Below are 19,916 nucleotides of genomic sequence, written 5' to 3' on the forward strand. Positions count from 1 at the left end.
GACAAAGCGCTCATATCTCTAAAACTAAGAGTTACAGATGTAAAATTTCAAACACAATTTCTTCAAATAAATGCATTAGACACCTATTTCAAGATTTTCCCCAAAGACTTTTAAAAATTAAGATATTAGTCCTAAAAGTAGAAAAAAAAAATATTTAAAAAAAATCGTGATTTTTAGGGAAAAAGTGCTCATATCTTTGAAACTAAGAGAGTAAGAGATGTGAAATTTCAAACGCAGTTTCTTCAAATAAATTCATTGGACACCTATTTCAGCATTTTCCCCAAAGACTGTTAAAAATTAAGATATTAGTCCTGAAAGTTGAAAAAAAAAATTCTTTGAAAAAATCGTCATTCTTAGGGACAAAGTGCTCATATCTCTGAAACTAAGAGAGTCAGAGATGTGAAATTTTAAACACAGTTTCTCTAAATAAATCCATTAGATACCTATTTCAGGATTTTTCTCAGAGACTGTTAAAAATAAAGATATTAGTCCAAAAATTTGTAAAAAAACATTCTTTGAAAAAATCGTGATTTTTAGGGACAAAGCGCTCATATCTCTGAAACTAAGAGAGTTAGAGATGTAAAATTTCAAACACAATTTCTTCAAATAAATGCATTAGACACCTATTTCAAGATTTTCCCCAAAGACTTTTAAAAATTAAGATATTAGTCCAAAAATTTGAAAAAAATAATTCTTTGAAAAAATCGTGATTCTTAGGGACAAAGTGCGCATATCTTTAAAACTAAGAGAGTTAGAGATGTGAAATTTCAAACGCAGTTTCTTCAAATAAATTCATTGGACACCCATTTCAGCATTTTCCCCAAAGACTGTTAAAAATTAAGATATTAGTCCTGAAAGTTGAAAAAAAAATTCTTTGAAAAAATCGTCATTCTTAGGGACAAAGTGCTCATATCTCTGAAACTAAGAGAGTCAGAGATGTGAAATTTTAAACACAGTTTCTCTAAATAAATCCATTAGATACCTATTTCAGGATTTTTCTCAGAGACTGTTAAAAATAAAGATATTAGTCCAAAAAGTTGTAAAAAAAATTCTTTGAAAAAATCGTCATTCTTAGGGACAAAGTGCTCATATCTCTGAAACTAAGAGAGTTAGAGATGTGAAATTTCAAACACAGTATCTTCAAATAAATGCATTAGACACCTATTTCAGGATTTTCCTCAAAGACTGTGAAAAATAAAGATATTAGTCCAAAAATTTGAAAAAAAAAATTCTTTGAAAAAATCGTGATTCTTAGGGACAAAGTGCTCATATCTTTAAAACTAAGAGAGTCAGAGATGTGAAATTTTAAACACAGTTTCTCTAAATAAATCCATTAGATACCTATTTCAGGATTTTTCTCAGAGACTGTTAAAAATAAAGATATTAGTCCAAAAAGTTGTAAAAAAAATTCTTTGAAAAAATCGTCATTCTTAGGGACAAAGTGCTCATATCTCTGAAACTAAGAGAGTTAGAGATGTGAAATTTCAAACACAGTATCTTCAAATAAATGCATTAGACACCTATTTCAGGATTTTCCTCAAAGACTGTGAAAAATAAAGATATTAGTCCAAAAATTTGAAAAAAAAAATTCTTTGAAAAAATCGTGATTCTTAGGGACAAAGTGCTCATATCTTTAAAACTAAGAGAGTTCGAGATGTGAAATTTTAAACACAATTTCTTCAAATAAATTCATAAGACACCTATTTCAGGATTTTCCCCAAAGACTGTTAAAAATTAAGATATTAGTCCTGAAAGTTGAAAAAAAAATTTCTTTGAAAAAATCGTGATTCTTAGGGACAAAATGCTCATATCTCTGAAACTAAGAGAGTTAGAGATGTGAAATTTCAAACGCAGTTTCTTCAAATAAATTCATTGGACACCTATTTCAGGATTTTCCCCAAAGACTGTTAAAGATGGAACCAGCATTACCATAATTTGAGGAGTATCAATTTTATTTGTTAAAATTTTATAAATGTACACTAGGCATGTTTTAATGCGCCGATTTTCTAGGAATTATCTATTAAATGTTTTCAGAAGCAAATTATGGTTATAACCTTGTTCGGGAAAATATCCAAATCTCTTAAAAACATATATTTTAAAAATTTACGGTGTACACGCTCTATGGTTTTAATCCAGACGTCATATTGTGCAGACCAAATTATGCTTCCATAATCTAACTTCGGCAAAAACAGTTTTAAGCAACACTCAACATTAAAGTTTTTGGTAGTTCTAAAATGAAACCTATTATTGTGTGTGCTTCATTAACTGTGTTAATAATGTCATCGGGAAAAGCTAAATTACAGTCAACAATTATACCTAAATACGTGCCTAACATATCCAAATGTTCCTCCTTGGTACCGTTTAAAATGATAAATAAGGCGGAGTTCCAGTTGGTACGTCCGTCTGGGGCGTCTGGCAACAGTGGATAAAACTATCAGTCCTAAAATTTGAAAAAAAAATAATTTGAAAATTCGTGTTTCCTAGGGACAAAGTGCTCATATCTCTGAAACTAAGAGAGTTAGAAATGTGAAATTTCAAACGCAGTTTCTTCAAATAAATGCATTAGACACCTATATCAGGATTTTCCCCAAAGACTGTTAAAAATTAAGATATTAATCCTGAAAATTGAAAAAACAATTATTTGTAAAAATCGTAATCTCTAGGGACAAAGTGCTCATATCTCTGAAAATAAGAGAGTTAGAGATGTGAAATTTCAAACACAGTTTCTTCAAATAAATTCATTAGACACCTATTTCAGGATTTTCCCCAAAGACTGTTAAAAATGGAGATATTAGTCCTAAAAGTTAAAAAAAAATCGTGGACTCTGGACAAAAAGCAACAAAGTAGACTTCCACTAAAAAGATAATTGAACGCCTCTTAGTACCATTTTACCCTCATTTCTATTTAAGATACTAATTTTTAGTGTCTCTTTTGACAAATAAAATTGACGTCGCTTTTTGATTTCTCATATTTTTAATTGAAATAAAGATATAATAAGAGTCAGAAGTTTAAAACCGAAACTTTTTTGTTTGATCTCTAATGAATACTGTATATCCATTTTGTTTGCATAAAATCGATAAAACGGCACCGCATCCATGACAACAAATCCAAAAGAAATTTAATACAAACATTAATAAATTAATTATTGTTAAAAGGTTTTCGTTTGTTTTAAGTGAAATTGGAAAGAATAATGTCCCAGAACGACGATAATTCTTGGGTTTTCGATTCTCTGGTGGCCTTCTTGAACGGCCCAATATGGAACGCGCCCCTGCAAAGTTTTATCGAAGAAAAGTCTCTAAGTAGGCACAAGTACGTGCATCATATCATTTATTGATATTTTTTTTTAGTTTTTGAGCCAAATGATACGCAACATGAGGGTTACAAGGCCATCTTTGACGAGTTTAAGAACCTGGTAATAAACCGCTTTTTTTACATCTTTAAATAGAAGTAACTTACATTGACTCATCTCAGGTTGACTTTATGCTAGGGAACTTTATGGAGGACATAGGCATAAGCTCCGAACAGTTCCAAGAGGCTTGCACCGAAGGCAAAAAGTATCACATGTCCTTCGACAACGTAAATCAAACATTTTATTAATTTATATTTCATTAAATTTGGTTGGGCATTTTTCAGACTTTATTTGAACAAATCTGGGCGGCAAACGATTTTAAAATGTTCGTCAAAATGATGACGCAACGAAACGTGGAACTGCAGCTGCAAGCCCTGGAACTGATCGAGAAAAAATATGGAATCATGCCCCAATCGTTTATCCCGAAAACTGACGATAAGGCTCAAGTTAATGCGGACAGAGAGTCGAAGCTGGAAAAGGAGATTCTGGAGGAAGTTTCCAAGTGAGTTAATTCGAGTTGAGTGGGAAAAGTTCTAGTTGTTCTATATTCTTTTTTGTATATGTATATATAGACGATTTGTTGAAGATCAATCGGGAACGTCTACAGTTGAAATTGAAAATTTGATGGAACAAAAACCCATTTTGCAGGAGCAACTGAAAAAAACTATTGGTAAGAGCCGCCTAGCAATAATAAATTAAGGTGACCCAATAAACACGTTTTTAGAATCAATAGAAGAGCCATTGGCAGAATCTTGTAAACAAGAGGATGAAACATCTTTAAAAAAACAAGCTAATGTCATTGAAGTCAACAAAGAAGTAAGTGAAAAATATTTCAACAGCTTCTACTTTCCTTGCATCTTTATCTACTTAGATTGACGCTTTGGAACTGAAAAAACGCCAAGAATACCTGAGAGCGCAACGCGACAAACTGGTGGCAATGAAAAAGGAAGCGAGACAAAAACAACTTAACGGAAACAGCTCTAAAGCGAAAAATAACAGACCGAAGTCAGCGAAAGCTGCCGAAGCTGTTTTAACTGGGGGCAGCATCGGAGCCGGTCAGCTTCAGTTGCGGAAAACCTTAGCTGAGCGATTGAAGGCGGAAGTAGTCGATAAAAATCAAAAGTAAATTCTTAATTAAGAAATATATTCTATGTTTTGTTGCTTTATAATATGTAAGATTTAGAAATAAAAACATTTGTTTAAAAGATTAAGGCGTTGAATAATAATGAAATAATTAGAACCTTAGCTCATTGAACTATGTTAAAATTCAGTTATAACAAGAATTTTATAAGTTGTTGCAACCAATAACGTATATTTACATGTCTCTGCCAAAAGATCTCACTATAATAATAATAGACTCTCTAAAGTTAATGTTGGGCCATCATTAATAACTTTCAAAATTCTAGGCCCTTTCACAATAAAAGTTCTAATTGATCCAATAACCACCTCAATAACTTAAAAAATAAATTAAATACAAACGTTCCCTTTTATTTCACCTCAATAAGTTTTATTGTAGCGTAGCCAATAATCTTACAAGTAATTTGCCATCTAAATTTGACCCTTTATCTTATCTCAGGGACATCTCACATTGGCTCATTTGGCTTTATCGAAACATGCAAACAATATTCATTTATATGAAACAAAAATTAATAGTGGAAATAAAAGGAGCACCTGAGACCAGTGTGGGTAAGTTCTATTTTACGTCCATAGACCGCCATAAAATTTAAAAAAAATTAATACCTATTCGTTTCTAACCTAATACTCTATCTCTTATCTACTCTTTCCAGACTTGAAAATTATGCCATTTCCTTGCCTATTTATTTTCAACTCCGTCATTCATATAAAGCGTAACCTGTCTAACTATTCTTTGTCTAGAGGTACCCACTATGAACTCAGGGGTAACTTAAATTTGGATTTATCCAAACATAAATTAACCACAGTGGCAAACAGCCCAGTAGTTTTACCAATTAAATTATACAATAATCTTCCTATCGAAATAAAAAAAAACTAAGGTCAACAAATTCAAAGCTTCATTGAAAATTTTAATTAAAAATTCCTTTTATACGGTAACAGAATATTTAATTTGCAGCGTCTCGTCTCCCATAATTCGTATTTGTTTGTTTCTTAAAATCTGTAGTTTTCTTAAATTGTTAGTTTTTAGTTAATTGTAGATACTTTATTGTTTTTTCTTTTAAAAGTTGTATGTTTAGGTCTTATAGTTTTATTTTTTGACATTATCCGATACTTATTTGTATGAGTCTACGGAAATAGTTAAGTATTGAGTAAAACAATGAAGAAAATTAATATTGTATGTTGCATTCAAAAATTAAATAAGTCTTCTATCTATCCTACATCTATCCGTTAACTAACTTAGACATTTTCTATTGTATTTATATGTAAGTCTAATTTGTATCGTGATATGACCACCAAAAGGTGGTCACAAGCAAAAGCTTTGGTACATTGGTTTGTCATTGTTAATATTTATTATTTGATTACATTATAATCAATTCTAAATATTTAAGGTTTTAAGTTTCTTTAGTAGACTAAGACTTGTTGTTTACTCCCTGCTTTGTACTTGGGATATCCTGTTAAGCAGTTTGTGTGTAAAGAGTAAAGCGGAAAAAATATGGCAACATAAATGTTAATCGCTCACATTCTGACCTCCATCAGACCTACTCGCAATACGAACACCGAACCTCAGAGCGTACCCATGTAGGTTTGCGACGTGAAAACTCTCGTTGCCATATTCTCGTCGTCAGAAAGAGTATAATCATAAATGTCCAATGATACGGTATTGCCATATTACCCGCACCCATGGGTAATATGGCAACATGTTTTCGTTATGTAAAAATTAGGAATTAGGAGTTTTTTTTAATAAAAAAGGCTAATGATCCCAAAAACATAAATTTATTTCTAATGAAAGAAGTCAAATATAAAACATGAAAACTTATTAATATAATTCCTAGTGGCTACTAGTAGATATCCTCTAATTTAACTGTTTCTTTAAGCAAATTTGGATAATGGCGTACATTGTTCGCAAAATCTGTCAGATCTCGTACATATCTCATGGATCCATTTCATACATGTCGCGCACTGAAGCCAGTCGCATTTGGGACCTTTTTTGTCGTAAAATCATCCATGACGTTGTGCGCAAAATTCTGATTCATCAATATCGACTTCGGATTCGTCGCTTTCCTGCGTTACTACTTCTGTTTCGGTATCTGACGAAGAAGGGCTTGGTAGTTCTTTGGTATCCGGTTTTCTTAATATTTTGTATTTTTTTCCGTTCTTCTTTTTGTTTTAATTTTCTGTTCTTTTCTTCTTTCTTTGACCGTTTGGCAGAAATTGTTTCCGTTAAAGTTAGTATCTCGGCATGTTGTTTCCGTTTATAGCCACTTGGTCCTGGTTCGACGCGTGGAACCGGTAAAATTGCTTCAAGGGGATTCGTATCTTCAGGTTCCTCAACTGCAGTGACATTACCTGGTCTGGGATCATTCTCCTCCTCACTGGAAATCTCTTCAACCATCATCTTCAACCGATGGTTCGTCGTTGACCATAAAAGCATAATCGGGAATTTTTTCGGGATTAAAAGTAAAGTAAATCCCACAGGTTCTAAAACCGGAAGTCCCGTTTTGAATTGTTGCAGCCTTACACCAGGCAATATTTAATAGTTGGGCAAATTGCAATCGGCTTAGTTTTTGACCAGGATTATTATGTACAAGTTTGAGCCCGATAAGCTTTCAAGGGCTTAAAGAATGAGCGATCAATCGGTTGGAGCCAATGAGTGGTGTGGCTGGGCAAACAAAACAGGATCACGTCATTCGCTACAGCAAAATCTAAGAGTTGGAACAGTGCGAGGAATGTCCATCCATAATTAATAGAACCTTACCGGTAACTTTTCGCGGAATAAAAAAGTCTTTAAACCATTGGAAGAAAATTTCAGATGTGACATAAGCTGACTTTTCGCCCATAACAACCTTGCCGCCAGGTGGTAGGCCATCTTCGAAGTCCCGTTTTGTATTTTTGCCCTTAAATATGCAGCAAGGTGGGAAAAAAGTTCCTTCTGCGTTTACACAGGTTATAACGGAAATAGTTTCTCCTTTTTCAGCGCATGTGATACAATTTACCATTTTAGCCCCTTTTGTTAACACAACTTTGCCTGGATTGTTATTCAATTACAATCCTGTTTCATCGAGATTAAAAATCTTTTGTGGGGTATTCAATAAATTATTTTCTCTAAGAACGTTACCCAGTAATTCAAAATATTGTGTACGTTCTTGTTTTGTCATGCCCTTGGCCCTGGTAGTAGACATACCTTGAGCCTTACGAACGGCCAGTACAGGGTGTCTTCTCAAAAAGGCTAGAAACCAGTCTTGTCCTGCCGTCTTCTGTTCAGTATTGAATTTATGTGGAATATTTTGTTGGACCACAAAAGAATAAGCAAGTAGAGCAGTTAAAGCGCCGTGAAATGCCATGTTTTGTATATATTTGGCTAAACTTGCTTCTTGTTCCATAGTGAGTGAGCCTTTGCGATCTAATGCCATCTTATCCAAATTCTGGAACGCATTCTTCTCATTAAGGTTCTAACTGGAACATTATAAGTACGACTTATTTCCCGAACCGTCTGCACTATATATATCTTTAGGGTCAGGTATTAAATTAAACAGACATTGAAACACAGCATAATAACGTCTAAATTCGGGATGTAGTTGTACTATTTGAGAAAAGGTCACAATTATGTTCATAGAGGTCGAGTTTAGTACATTTCAATCTAACTTTGATTCTATTACTAAAATTCACATTTTAATAATTTCAGTATATTTTATCTATTGTTCACTAAAACGTGTAAAACTTGGCGATTTGTTTGCTGAAATCATTCTTGTAGTTTTGATTAAAAGTGTTTTTTTACAATTAAATTTTAAAGGTCATAATTAAGGAATTAGGTTAAACGCCTTAGGACCAATAAATGTAGAACATCTTTGTCCAAGATTTGTTTGCTTTTATGAGGATAGGAGTTAATGGCTCCAAACTTATTTTATTTTCGTAAATGCTCATTAGAAAATTTTATTAATATAACTGTCGGTAAATAATCAATCAGTTGGAAGCAATTTAATTTTTTTCAAATATTATTTTAAGTACCGCCATTTTTATATGATGTTTAGCGGATTAATTTGAGAATCTCTAATTGCTCATCAGCTGGTTATTCTGTAAGTTCAGGTTGTATTAACGAATAGTATAGTACTAACAAGTGTTTAATATTCAAATAAGTCTTTAGAAACTTAAATTTGGATACCAGGTTTCTGAGCTTTTGAGTTATCTGTTACTTCTGTGCGTGTGAAGACGATAAAATCTCTGCTGAAGGCTGTTTATATTTACGAATGCGCAATGTTTTACGCATAGGGAATTGTTTGTAGATAATATTACTCATAAATATAACACTAAATGTTAGATATCCGAAACATTGACAGAGAAAGGGTCCATACTAAATGTTCCAGACCGTCTTCAGAGGAACGGGGGACAAATACTTTTTAAAAAGAAAGTGGAAAAATTATTACCGGACTTGGAGCCCTATAGCATGTAGAAATTTTACGATTTTAGTGCCTAATACTAGCAGATCAAACTTTTGTTTAACGATGATCTGAATCCAACGTCTTTCAGTCGATTAACGTCACAAGACTGTTCTGTTTATAACTAATTAAGCTCTTCATACAATGGGAAGTATAGGGATTCAAGATAGCCGCTCAATCATGAAATAAAACTTGGTATTTTTTTTTTTTTACTTAGATTTATTTACCTAAATATAACGAGTACACATTTTATATTACAATTTTTTAAAAACATTACTGTAATTACAACTGATGAATCAAGTTTTAGAAAAAAAAAAATGGTGCTTATACAATAACCGATTTATGTTTGCTGTCTGCTATTCGTTCACTTGGATCTGTATAAAAAATACTCTTATCGGGCTGCCACGTATTCATAATTTAAAATTATCATAATTACAATACGAAAATAAGTTACAAGTGCGATCGGAATCTCACGTTAAATAAATAAAAAGGAATATATTTTATCACCCTCGTAACGAAACATTTGTGGACATTCCCTGATGATATTTTTAGTAAGATGTACAAACATTTTCCTCGTTCGAGTGTGTTATACTTTCGACAATAATAAAAAGTACAATACACGTCCTCAGTACGGCGATTTCTTTTATATAAGAATATGTTATAAAAGAAAACCCCATACATCACGAATATAACATAACAAATTATAGTTATATTGGAGACCATTAATAATGCCATATGATATACGAGGTGGTCAAAAAAGCTTATTCTTTTGTCCACCCCGTATATAGCTACTGAGACCAGGCTCTACAATTGACAAAATATACAGATTTTTTGGCCGGATATGGCATGGATTTTTAAAAATACCAAAAGTTGTATATAATTAACAAAAAAAAATTGTCCCAGTTGTCCAAAACCGGCCAATATACAGCACGAAGCAAAAAAAATTTTAAATAAAAATAATAATAATGCGCATTTTTATACATCCTTTCTCGTAAGCCCCATACACCGTCATCTATTCACACACGTTTCTCGAAAAGAAAAAAAAACGTATTATAGACACTATCTTTTATCTACCTCTATAGATATTTTTAATTTGTATTTATTATAACTTACCCTACATCATAAAATTCACAACGTTCTCTAGTTTCATTCGAAAAAAAAAAGAGAAATAAAAAAAAAATAAAACGGAAACGCGCACTCTCGTCCCGCCCATTTTATTTTCCTTTTTGACACCAAATTTCTTGTATACTTATACAGTTTGTATATTTTGTCCACTCGGTCGGGTTTCCTATTGCTCCGATTTTGTTTTGTTTTGCTTTTTTTTTGGCTAACCTGTAATAAAAATATACCGTCATTAAGTTAATGAAAATAATATTTGTTATGCAATAATAAATGTAAGAACTTTTCATCCTTTAAAATAATTACAAGCGACCTCACTACTTCAATTGCTTGTAATTATTTTATTTTCGACCAAGGCGGTTGAACTCTTCTGTTTTAAACAAATAAAAAAATGACTTGGACTGCCTGGGGGTTCCTGGAATATGTCAATAAATTCATTCGATTTTAATAGGTCAATGGTGTTCTGCCCATAACATAAAACTTCCAACATTTCCTTATAAACAGAGCCTACAATGCAGTTATGGCTATTTTTATCACCTGAACACTTGTTATTATGTGTTTAAAAATGTGAATACTTAAAATGCTTGTAATTTTGCTATTTTTAACCCTATCGGTGTGAAATAAAAAATAGTGCTTAGAAAAAATCTCCTTCTTTCCTGAGCAGCTTAAATCAGGAAAATCGCTCTAAAAATGATCGAGATTAAATTAAATTAACTTTTTATGAGTCGTATTCAAATGCTAAACTGCAAAAATAATTTGGATGCTATGTCAATAAGTTTTACGAGGATAACCCGAAAAAGATGATTTTTTAATGAAAAATCCAGAAAATGGCTATAACTCAAAAACCACTCAAATTACAGTTCTGAAAATTTGTACACACATTCTTCAATTAATTTCATTAGACACCTATTTTAGCGATTTTCAAAAAAATTAAAACATTTTGAGAAAAAAAAATTTTTTGAGGAAGATGAATTTTTTTTTAGTGAAAAATCCAAAAAATGGCCATAACTCAAAAACCACTCGAAATACAATTTTGAAAATTGTTACACATATTCCTCAATTAATTTCATATAACACCTATTTCAGCGTTTTTCAAAAAAATTAAAACATTCTGAGAAAAAAAAATTTCTTGAGGAAAATGAATTTTTTTTCAATAGAAAATTCAAAAAATGGCCATAACTCAAAAACCACTCGAAATACAATTTTGAAAATTGGTACACATATTCCTCAATTAATTTCATTAGACACCTATTTTAGCGTTTTTCAAAAAAATTAAAACATTTTGAGAAAAAAAAATTTCTTGAGGAAGATGAATTTTTTTTCAATGACAAATTCAAAAAATGGCCATAACTCAAAAACCACTCGAAATACAATTTTGAAAATTGGTACACATATTCCTCAATTAATTTCATTAGACACCTATTTCAGCGTTTTCCAAAAAAATTAAAACATTTTGAGAAAAAAAAATTTCTTGAGGAAGATGAATTTTTTTTCAGTGAAAAATCCAAAAAATGGCCATAACTCAAAAATCACTCGAAATACAATTTTGAAAATTGGTACACATATTCCTCAATTAATTTCATTAGACACCTATTTCAGCGTTTTTCAAAAAAATTAAAACATTTTGAGAAAAAAAAAATATCTTGAGGAAGATGATTTTTTTTTCAATGAAAAATCCAAAAAATGGCCATAACTCAAAAACCACTCGAAATACAATTTTGAAAATTGGTACACATATTCCTCAATTAATTTCATTAGACACCTATTTCAGCGTTTTCCAAAAAAATTAAAACATTTTGAGAAAAAAAAATTTCTTGAGGAAGATGAATTTTTTTTCAGTGAAAAATCCAAAAAATGGCCATAACTCAAAAATCACTCGAAATACAATTTTGAAAATTGGTACACATATTCCTCAATTAATTTCATTAGACACCTATTTCAGCGTTTTTCAAAAAAATTAAAACATTTTGAGAAAAAAAAAATTTCTTGAGGAAGATGAATTTTTTTTCAATGAAAAATTCAAAAAATGGCCATAACTCAAAAATCACTCGAAATACAACTTTGAAAATTGGTACACATATTCCTCAATTAATTTCATTAGACACCTACTTCAGCGTTTTCCAAAAAAATTAAAACATTTTGAGAAAAAAAAATATCTTGAGGAAGATGAATTTTTTTTCAATGAAAAATCCAAAAAATGGCCATAACTCAAAAACCACTCGAAATACAATTTTGAAAATTGGTACACATATTCCTCAATTAATTTCATTAGACACCTATTTCAGCGTTTTCCAAAAAAATTAAAACATTTTGAGAAATAAAAATTTCTTGAGGAAGATGAATTTTTTTTCAATGACAAATTCAAAAAATGGCCATAACTCAAAAACCACTCGAAATACAATTTTGAAAATTGGTACACATATTCCTCAATTAATTTCATTAGACACCTATTTCAGCGTTTTTCAAAAAAATTTAAACATTTTGAGAAAAAAAAATTTCTTGAGGAAAATGAATTTTTTTTCAGTGAAAAATCCAAAAAATGGCCATAACTCAAAAATCACTCGAAATACAATTTTGAAAATTGGTACACATATTCCTCAATTAATTTCATTAGACACCTATTTCAGCGTTTTCCAAAAAAATTAAAACATTTTGAGAAAAAAAAATTTCTTGAGGAAGATGAATTTTTTTTCAGTGAAAAATTCAAAAAATGGCCATAACTCAAAAACCACTCGAAATACAATTTTGAAAATTGGTACACATATTCCTCAATTAATTTCATTAGACACCTATTTTAGCGTTTTTCAAAAAAATTAAAACATTTTGAGAAAAAAAAATTTCTTGAGGAAGATGAATTTTTTTTCAGTGAAAAATCCAAAAAATGGCCATAACTCAAAAACCACTCGAAATACAATTTTGAAAATTGGTACACATATTCCTCAATTAATTTCATTAGACACCTATTTCAGCGTTTTCCAAAAAAATTAAAACATTTTGAGAAAAAAAAATTTCTTGAGGAAGATGAATTTTTTTTCAGTGAAAAATCCAAAAAATGGCCATAACTCAAAAACCACTCGAAATACAATTTTGAAAATTGGTACACATATTCCTCAATTAATTTCATTAGACACCTATTTTAGCGTTTTTCAAAAAAATTAAAACATTTTGAGAAAAAAAAATTCTTGAGGAAGATGAATTTTTTTTCAATGACAAATTCAAAAAATGGCCATAACTCAAAAACCACTCGAAATACAATTTTGAAAATTGGTACACATATTCCTCAATTAATTTCATTAGACACCTATTTCAGCGTTTTCCAAAAAAATTAAAACATTTTGAGAAAAAAAAATTTCTTGAGGAAGATGAATTTTTTTTCAGTGAAAAATCCAAAAAATGGCCATAACTCAAAAATCACTCGAAATACAATTTTGAAAATTGGTACACATATTCCTCAATTAATTTCATTAGACACCTATTTCAGCGTTTTTCAAAAAAATTAAAACATTTTGAGAAAAAAAAAATATCTTGAGGAAGATGATTTTTTTTTCAATGAAAAATCCAAAAAATGGCCATAACTCAAAAACCACTCGAAATACAATTTTGAAAATTGGTACACATATTCCTCAATTAATTTCATTAGACACCTATTTCAGCGTTTTCCAAAAAAATTAAAACATTTTGAGAAAAAAAAATTTCTTGAGGAAGATGAATTTTTTTTCAGTGAAAAATCCAAAAAATGGCCATAACTTAAAAATCACTCGAAATACAATTTTGAAAATTGGTACACATATTCCTCAATTAATTTCATTAGACACCTATTTCAGCGTTTTTCAAAAAAATTAAAACATTTTGAGAAAAAAAAAATTTCTTGAGGAAGATGAATTTTTTTTCAATGAAAAATTCAAAAAATGGCCATAACTCAAAAATCACTCGAAATACAACTTTGAAAATTGGTACACATATTCCTCAATTAATTTCATTAGACACCTATTTCAGCGTTTTCCAAAAAAATTAAAACATTTTGAGAAAAAAAAATATCTTGAGGAAGATGAATTTTTTTTCAATGAAAAATCCAAAAAATGGCCATAACTCAAAAACCACTCGAAATACAATTTTGAAAATTGGTACACATATTCCTCAATTAATTTCATTAGACACCTATTTCAGCGTTTTCCAAAAAAATTAAAACATTTTGAGAAAAAAAAATATCTTGAGGAAGATGAATTTTTTTTCAATGAAAAATCCAAAAAATGGCCATAACTCAAAAATCACTCGAAATACAATTTTGAAAATTGGTACACATATTCCTCAATTAATTTCATTAGACACCTATTTCAGCGTTTTCCAAAAAAATTAAAACATTTTGAGAAAAAAAAATATCTTGAGGAAGATGAATTTTTTTTCAATGAAAAATCCAAAAAATGGCCATAACTCAAAAACCACTCGAAATACAATTTTGAAAATTGGTACACATATTCCTCAATTAATTTCATTAGACACCTATTTCAGCGTTTTCCAAAAAAATTAAAACATTTTGAGAAATAAAAATTTCTTGAGGAAGATGAATTTTTTTTCAATGACAAATTCAAAAAATGGCCATAACTCAAAAACCACTCGAAATACAATTTTGAAAATTGGTACACATATTCCTCAATTAATTTCATTAGACACCTATTTCAGCGTTTTTCAAAAAAATTTAAACATTTTGAGAAAAAAAAATTTCTTGAGGAAAATGAATTTTTTTTCAGTGAAAAATCCAAAAAATGGCCATAACTCAAAAATCACTCGAAATACAATTTTGAAAATTGGTACATATATTCCTCAATTAATTTCATTAGACACCTATTTCAGCGTTTTCCAAAAAAATTAAAACATTTTGAGAAAAAAAAATTTCTTGAGGAAGATGAATTTTTTTTCAGTGAAAAATTCAAAAAATGGCCATAACTCAAAAACCACTCGAAATACAATTTTGAAAATTGGTACACATATTCCTCAATTAATTTCATTAGACACCTATTTCAGCGTTTTTCAAAAAAATTAAAACATTTTGAGAAAAAAAAAATTCTTGAGGAAGATGAATTTTTTTTCAATGACAAATTCAAAAAATGGCCATAACTCAAAAACCACTCGAAATACAATTTTGAAAATTGGTACACATATTCCTCAATTAATTTCATTAGACACCTATTTCAGCGTTTTTCAAAAAAATTAAAACATTTTGAGAAAAAAAAAATATCTTGAGGAAGATGAATTTTTTTTCAATGAAAAATCCAAAAAATGGCCATAACTCAAAAACCACTCGAAATACAATTTTGAAAATTGGTACACATATTCCTCAATTAATTTCATTAGACACCTATTTCAGCGTTTTCCAAAAAAATTAAAACATTTTGAGAAAAAAAAATTTCTTGAGGAAGATGAATTTTTTTTCAATGACAAATTCAAAAAATGGCCATAACTCAAAAACCACTCGAAATACAATTTTGAAAATTGGTACACATATTCCTCAATTAATTTCATTAGACACCTATTTCAGCGTTTTTCAAAAAAATTAAAACATTTTGAAAAAAAAATTTTTTTTGAGGAAGATGATTTTTTTTTAATGAAAAATCCGAAAAATGGCTATAACTCAAAAACCACTCAAATTACAGTTCTGAAAATTTGTACACACATTCTTCAATTAATTTAATTGGACAGCTATTTCAGCGTTTTTTAAAAAAAATTAAAACATTTTGAGAAAAAAAATTTTTGAGGAAGATGATTTTTTTTTCAATTAAAAATCCAAAAAATTGCCATAACTCAAAAACCACTCAAACTACAGTTCTGAAAATGTATACACATATTCCTCTATAAAATTGATTGGACACCTATTTCAGCGTTATTTAGAATCTCACGGTTTTCTATTCAATTCTGCTGGATTCGTATTTGCCAAATAAACCAACCCAAAATAACAGAACACGTACCTTCCTGGCTGACATATACAAATAAGTAAATAAAACTCCGTTTCCTAGAGAAACGGCGATAGAGGGCACTACGACAGTCGCGGTCTTTTACTGGCATTTTCGCCGCTGCCTCCTCCTCCTCCCCCGCCTTGGTCTTGGGCGTCTTCTTCTTCGTCCGAGTCTCCGCCCTCATAATCGACCAAACCCTACAAAATTACATCCAACATTAAAATTATTAAACTTTTAACAATCAACGAATTCATGATTGGTCGTTTTCTTACCCGTACCCGTTTGAAAATGGCGACTTTTCCGTCACCGGACGTCGCAGTCGTCGTCGGCGTCGTCGTCGTGACGGTCACCGTCGACGCCTCGACCGTTTGCGGCGACGTCGTCGCGTTGTTGTTCGTTATCGCGTTTTGTTGTAACGACAGGGGGGATTTCGGCGACGACGAATTATTATTCACCTGAGAAATTAAAAAAAAAAAAATACAGTCAAGAGCTCTTACAGGTGTCAAACAAACCCATCTACAAGGCAGGAAATACTTAATAAAGAACTTAAATAAAAGTTAAATATAACAAAAAAATAGAAAACCTAACCTAGAACTTTTCGAACATAGAATTTTACGAAAAAACACGACATTTTTGAAGCAATTTATTGATTTTATAATTTTCCAGTAATATTAATTAATTGAAACTTATGACATGTATACCTCGAAATCCTATATTTCTTATATTTTTTTAATACCAAATTAATTCCCACTGTATCAAATGTTTTTTGCAAGTCAACAAACACAGTTATTAAGTACCCGTTTTTAGGTTTGTTCTCACTGCAAATTTCTTACAAGTTTGAAACTGTTTCCAAACCATTCTTGATGCGCATGCGTAAAATATTACAACTTCTGATCGATTTGAAACCGTCTGTGCGAACAGCAAATACGGGTTGAGTGGAGAAGAAAAATAACCTCACTTTTTTATGCCAGTGGGAAATGAGAAAATAAATAAAACATAAACAAAACAAAATTTACACTACAACCTTAAAATAGCTGTATATTATTAATAGAGTTTAAGTTGTGTGATTATTTGCTACTTCAAGGCTTACTCTAAAATGGTCGAGAAATTCTATTCTATTAAATTGGGACACAGTTTTATCAAAATAGTTTTGATTTTTGGGCCTTATCCTCTTATCTTCTTTAAAAGTTTGTGTCGGAATCAACAAAATTCTGATAGGATTCTTCCGACGATTCAAAATCATTTCCTTAAAGTGTATTATTAGACTAATCCAACAACTTAAAATATAATTTTTCAAAACGAATATCAGGGACTATACAAAACGACAAAATACAAACAACAATTTAGAAGGTTATGTTCATATTCCGAAGATCGGCGTTGATTGGCTACACGAATTCTCTGACACTTTGCTTGAAATAAATCCGAAAACAAGTCTGACTATCAGAAATTTGTGTAAGAACATCAAACTTTTGATTTGAAACCGATCAGAAGTTTCTGTGCGAACGCATTTTACTGTATTGCGCATGATTCTTTGTCGAAAACTTGTTTCTTACTGCTGTGAGAACAAACCTTTATCTATCCCACTGGTTATGTAATCTAGTAGATCTGATTTTACCGAAATGTGTAGATCTAATCTGTTGCTCCCAAAGTGCGGCTGTTCTTTTGAAATCCGTGCTGACTCTTTTGTGATCTCTACTGTCAAATTTGAGGATGTTGTGTATGAACACTTTTATCATTCTAGCTTTTATTGCCCTTTTCAGGATTTTTGGTAAATGTGCTTAACAAACAAATTGGTCGATAGATCTTGTTCACCTTTTTTAAAAGTCAGCATTATTTTTGACAATTTTAATTTTTCGGGAAATTGGCCACTAGTTAGGACATTATTTGTTAAACCTACAATCTTAGGTCCAACGACTTTAAGCAGTGTTTCTATGTTCTTTTCGGTGATTCTGTTCGAGGACACAATGATCTTATTAATTTCATCCTGATCAGTTTTTCTTAAGCTAATACTTTGTTGTACTTCTTCCTTTGTAATGCAAAGACCAGGATCTTAATCAAAAATTTTACCATCCACTGCAATAATTTTTGTTTTGTTTTGTTGTTTTTCTCTTACAAATCTCATTTACTATTTTCCATGTTTTTCTACTGCCCCTTGTGTTTCCTTGATTTTTTCCGGTTTTACTGTTTTTGTAATTTTATTTAATTTTTTTTTGGTTTATCAAATTCTCCTTGGTATATTCGTTTTGCATCCTTTTCCATCTTACATATAATTTTTCTCTCTCTTTAATTTTTGTATGTATCCTGCACTTATCCAAAAGTTATTATTTTGTATTTTTATTGCATTTTTTTTTGTGCAAAGCATTTTTGTATTTATAATTTTAGTCAGTTTTTCGAATAGCGTCAATATTGTCTCTCTTTATCCGTTCTTCTACTTTAGTCTCCCATTTTTTAATATCTATGTATGTCTTTGTAATTTTTTGCGTTATACTTTTTATACAAATTTTTGTGATTTTTGAGGCTCATGGTGTACTGTATATTTTTATTTGTTATTAAATAGTCCAGGATTGATGAAGTATTATTAATTGTACGAATGGCATTTTATTGACTTACTGTGTTTTGAAACTGGAAACTATTTATTTCAACGTTTTGTTTATAACTATTTGTAGCTTGATATTCTTTAAAAGATCCATGTTGAAGTCTGCAACATTGGTTATTTGGTAGTCTGTAGAGTATATTACTAATTTTTGCTGGGTTAAAAATATAGATGTAATATTACTTTTATATCGCATTTGTTATTTAGTTCATATTTTATCCTACTGGTTGCGCCTCCTCTAGTGTTTTGACAATTATGCACTGCTAAACAAGTCTGCTTCGTTAGGGTACATCCAGGTTTCCGCTAGTTAATAATATAACATTTATAAAAAATAACATGAGATACGTAAAAATGCACTCATATACAGGGTATATTCTATTTGGAAATGCACCACGATTACCGAGCGTTTACGTTTACAAATTTTAAACTAGTATAAGTAATTCTGCGTAAAAGAAATTATTAAAAAATTAGAAGCAAGAGTTCCACTCAGAGCTTTCTGATATTTTAATTTACCTGTTTACTTGGTCCATTCGTTTCAACGACACTCTGCGGCGAGGTGGGTAACGTAGGTGACTTTTTGCCACCTATACTGTCTATACTGGCATCTAAGAGGGATTTTTTCTCTAACACCTTGGCACCGGTCGGTCCTATACTGTCCAAATTCGTTTCCAGTTTTTTCGATAAAATGTCGTGTCCGGTAGCGGAGTTCGGGGGCGGAGGCGGCGTCGACGGTGATTTATTTTGTTGCTGTTGTTGTTGCTGTGGCTGCTGTTGTTGTTGTTGTTGTTGTTGTTGGCCGTGCATCGAGGGACCGTCCTCGAAATCGTCTTCCTCGTTAAACCACATTTCTTCCTCCTCCTCCATTTGCCGTTGGTCGCGTCTGTATCGACTGTTCCTCAATATCGACGGGACCCTATAAACGAAAAAAGGAACTGTTGGACGTTGTAAACAGTCACGGCGTCCTAGAATCTCTTATAGCCAGGCATTAACAGGTCACAAAAAATTCTGCAGCAGTTTTTTCTACCGGATACCATTTTATTGTTAATTTAACAAAAATTGATTTACACATTTCCTATACAGAACATACACTATAGGCACAGATTACCTAAACCAGATGCGAATGTAAGCCTGGCGGCATGGTCTGCGTTCCCCACTATTTTCGTCTGCTCAAAGTCGGATCGAATAGTATGGGAGCATAATTATTTTAGTTTCACGCTTGCTTCGGTACCCGTGACGCTGAGAAGTGGCATAGTGCGAGCGCAAATATATTTTTTTTAACTATGACGAGTTATAAGTGCATAAGTAGATGCTGTTCTTCTGTGAACACAGAAGTAACC

The 19,916-nt window shown here is 31.1% G+C and overlaps 2 protein-coding genes across 9 annotated transcripts in view; one reads left to right on the forward strand and one right to left on the reverse strand.

Moving 5' to 3' along the window:
• Positions 1–3,032: 3,032 nt before the first annotated feature.
• Positions 3,033–4,556, forward strand: LOC126736421 (cilia- and flagella-associated protein 36). The gene is made up of 7 exons (XM_050440752.1): positions 3,033–3,299; positions 3,348–3,412; positions 3,472–3,576; positions 3,634–3,851; positions 3,922–4,019; positions 4,074–4,165; positions 4,221–4,556. The coding sequence occupies exons 1-7, from the start codon at positions 3,191–3,193 to the stop codon at positions 4,473–4,475; spliced, it is 942 nt and encodes a 313-aa protein (XP_050296709.1). The 5' UTR covers positions 3,033–3,190; the 3' UTR covers positions 4,476–4,556.
• A 5,531-nt stretch (positions 4,557–10,087) lies between these two features.
• Positions 10,088–19,916, reverse strand: part of LOC126736166 (serine/threonine-protein phosphatase 4 regulatory subunit 3) — a 36,099-nt gene continuing 26,270 nt past the window's right edge. For 6 of the 8 annotated variants that reach the window (XM_050440398.1, XM_050440400.1, XM_050440397.1 and 3 more), the window contains 4 exons: positions 19,093–19,492; positions 16,259–16,441; positions 15,999–16,183; positions 10,088–10,248 (listed from right to left, as the gene is read on the reverse strand). In XM_050440398.1, the coding sequence (XP_050296355.1) occupies positions 16,067–16,183; positions 16,259–16,441; positions 19,093–19,492 (700 nt within the window). In that variant the 3' untranslated portion in view covers positions 10,088–10,248; positions 15,999–16,066. Of the gene's footprint in view, positions 10,249–15,992; positions 16,184–16,258; positions 16,442–19,092; positions 19,493–19,916 lie in introns of all 8 variants that reach the window. The other 2 variants (XM_050440395.1, XM_050440401.1) reach the window with 2 other exon arrangements.

This window comes from Anthonomus grandis, chromosome 5 (assembly GCF_022605725.1).
Source record: "Anthonomus grandis grandis chromosome 5, icAntGran1.3, whole genome shotgun sequence".
NCBI lineage: Eukaryota > Metazoa > Arthropoda > Insecta > Coleoptera > Curculionidae > Anthonomus > Anthonomus grandis.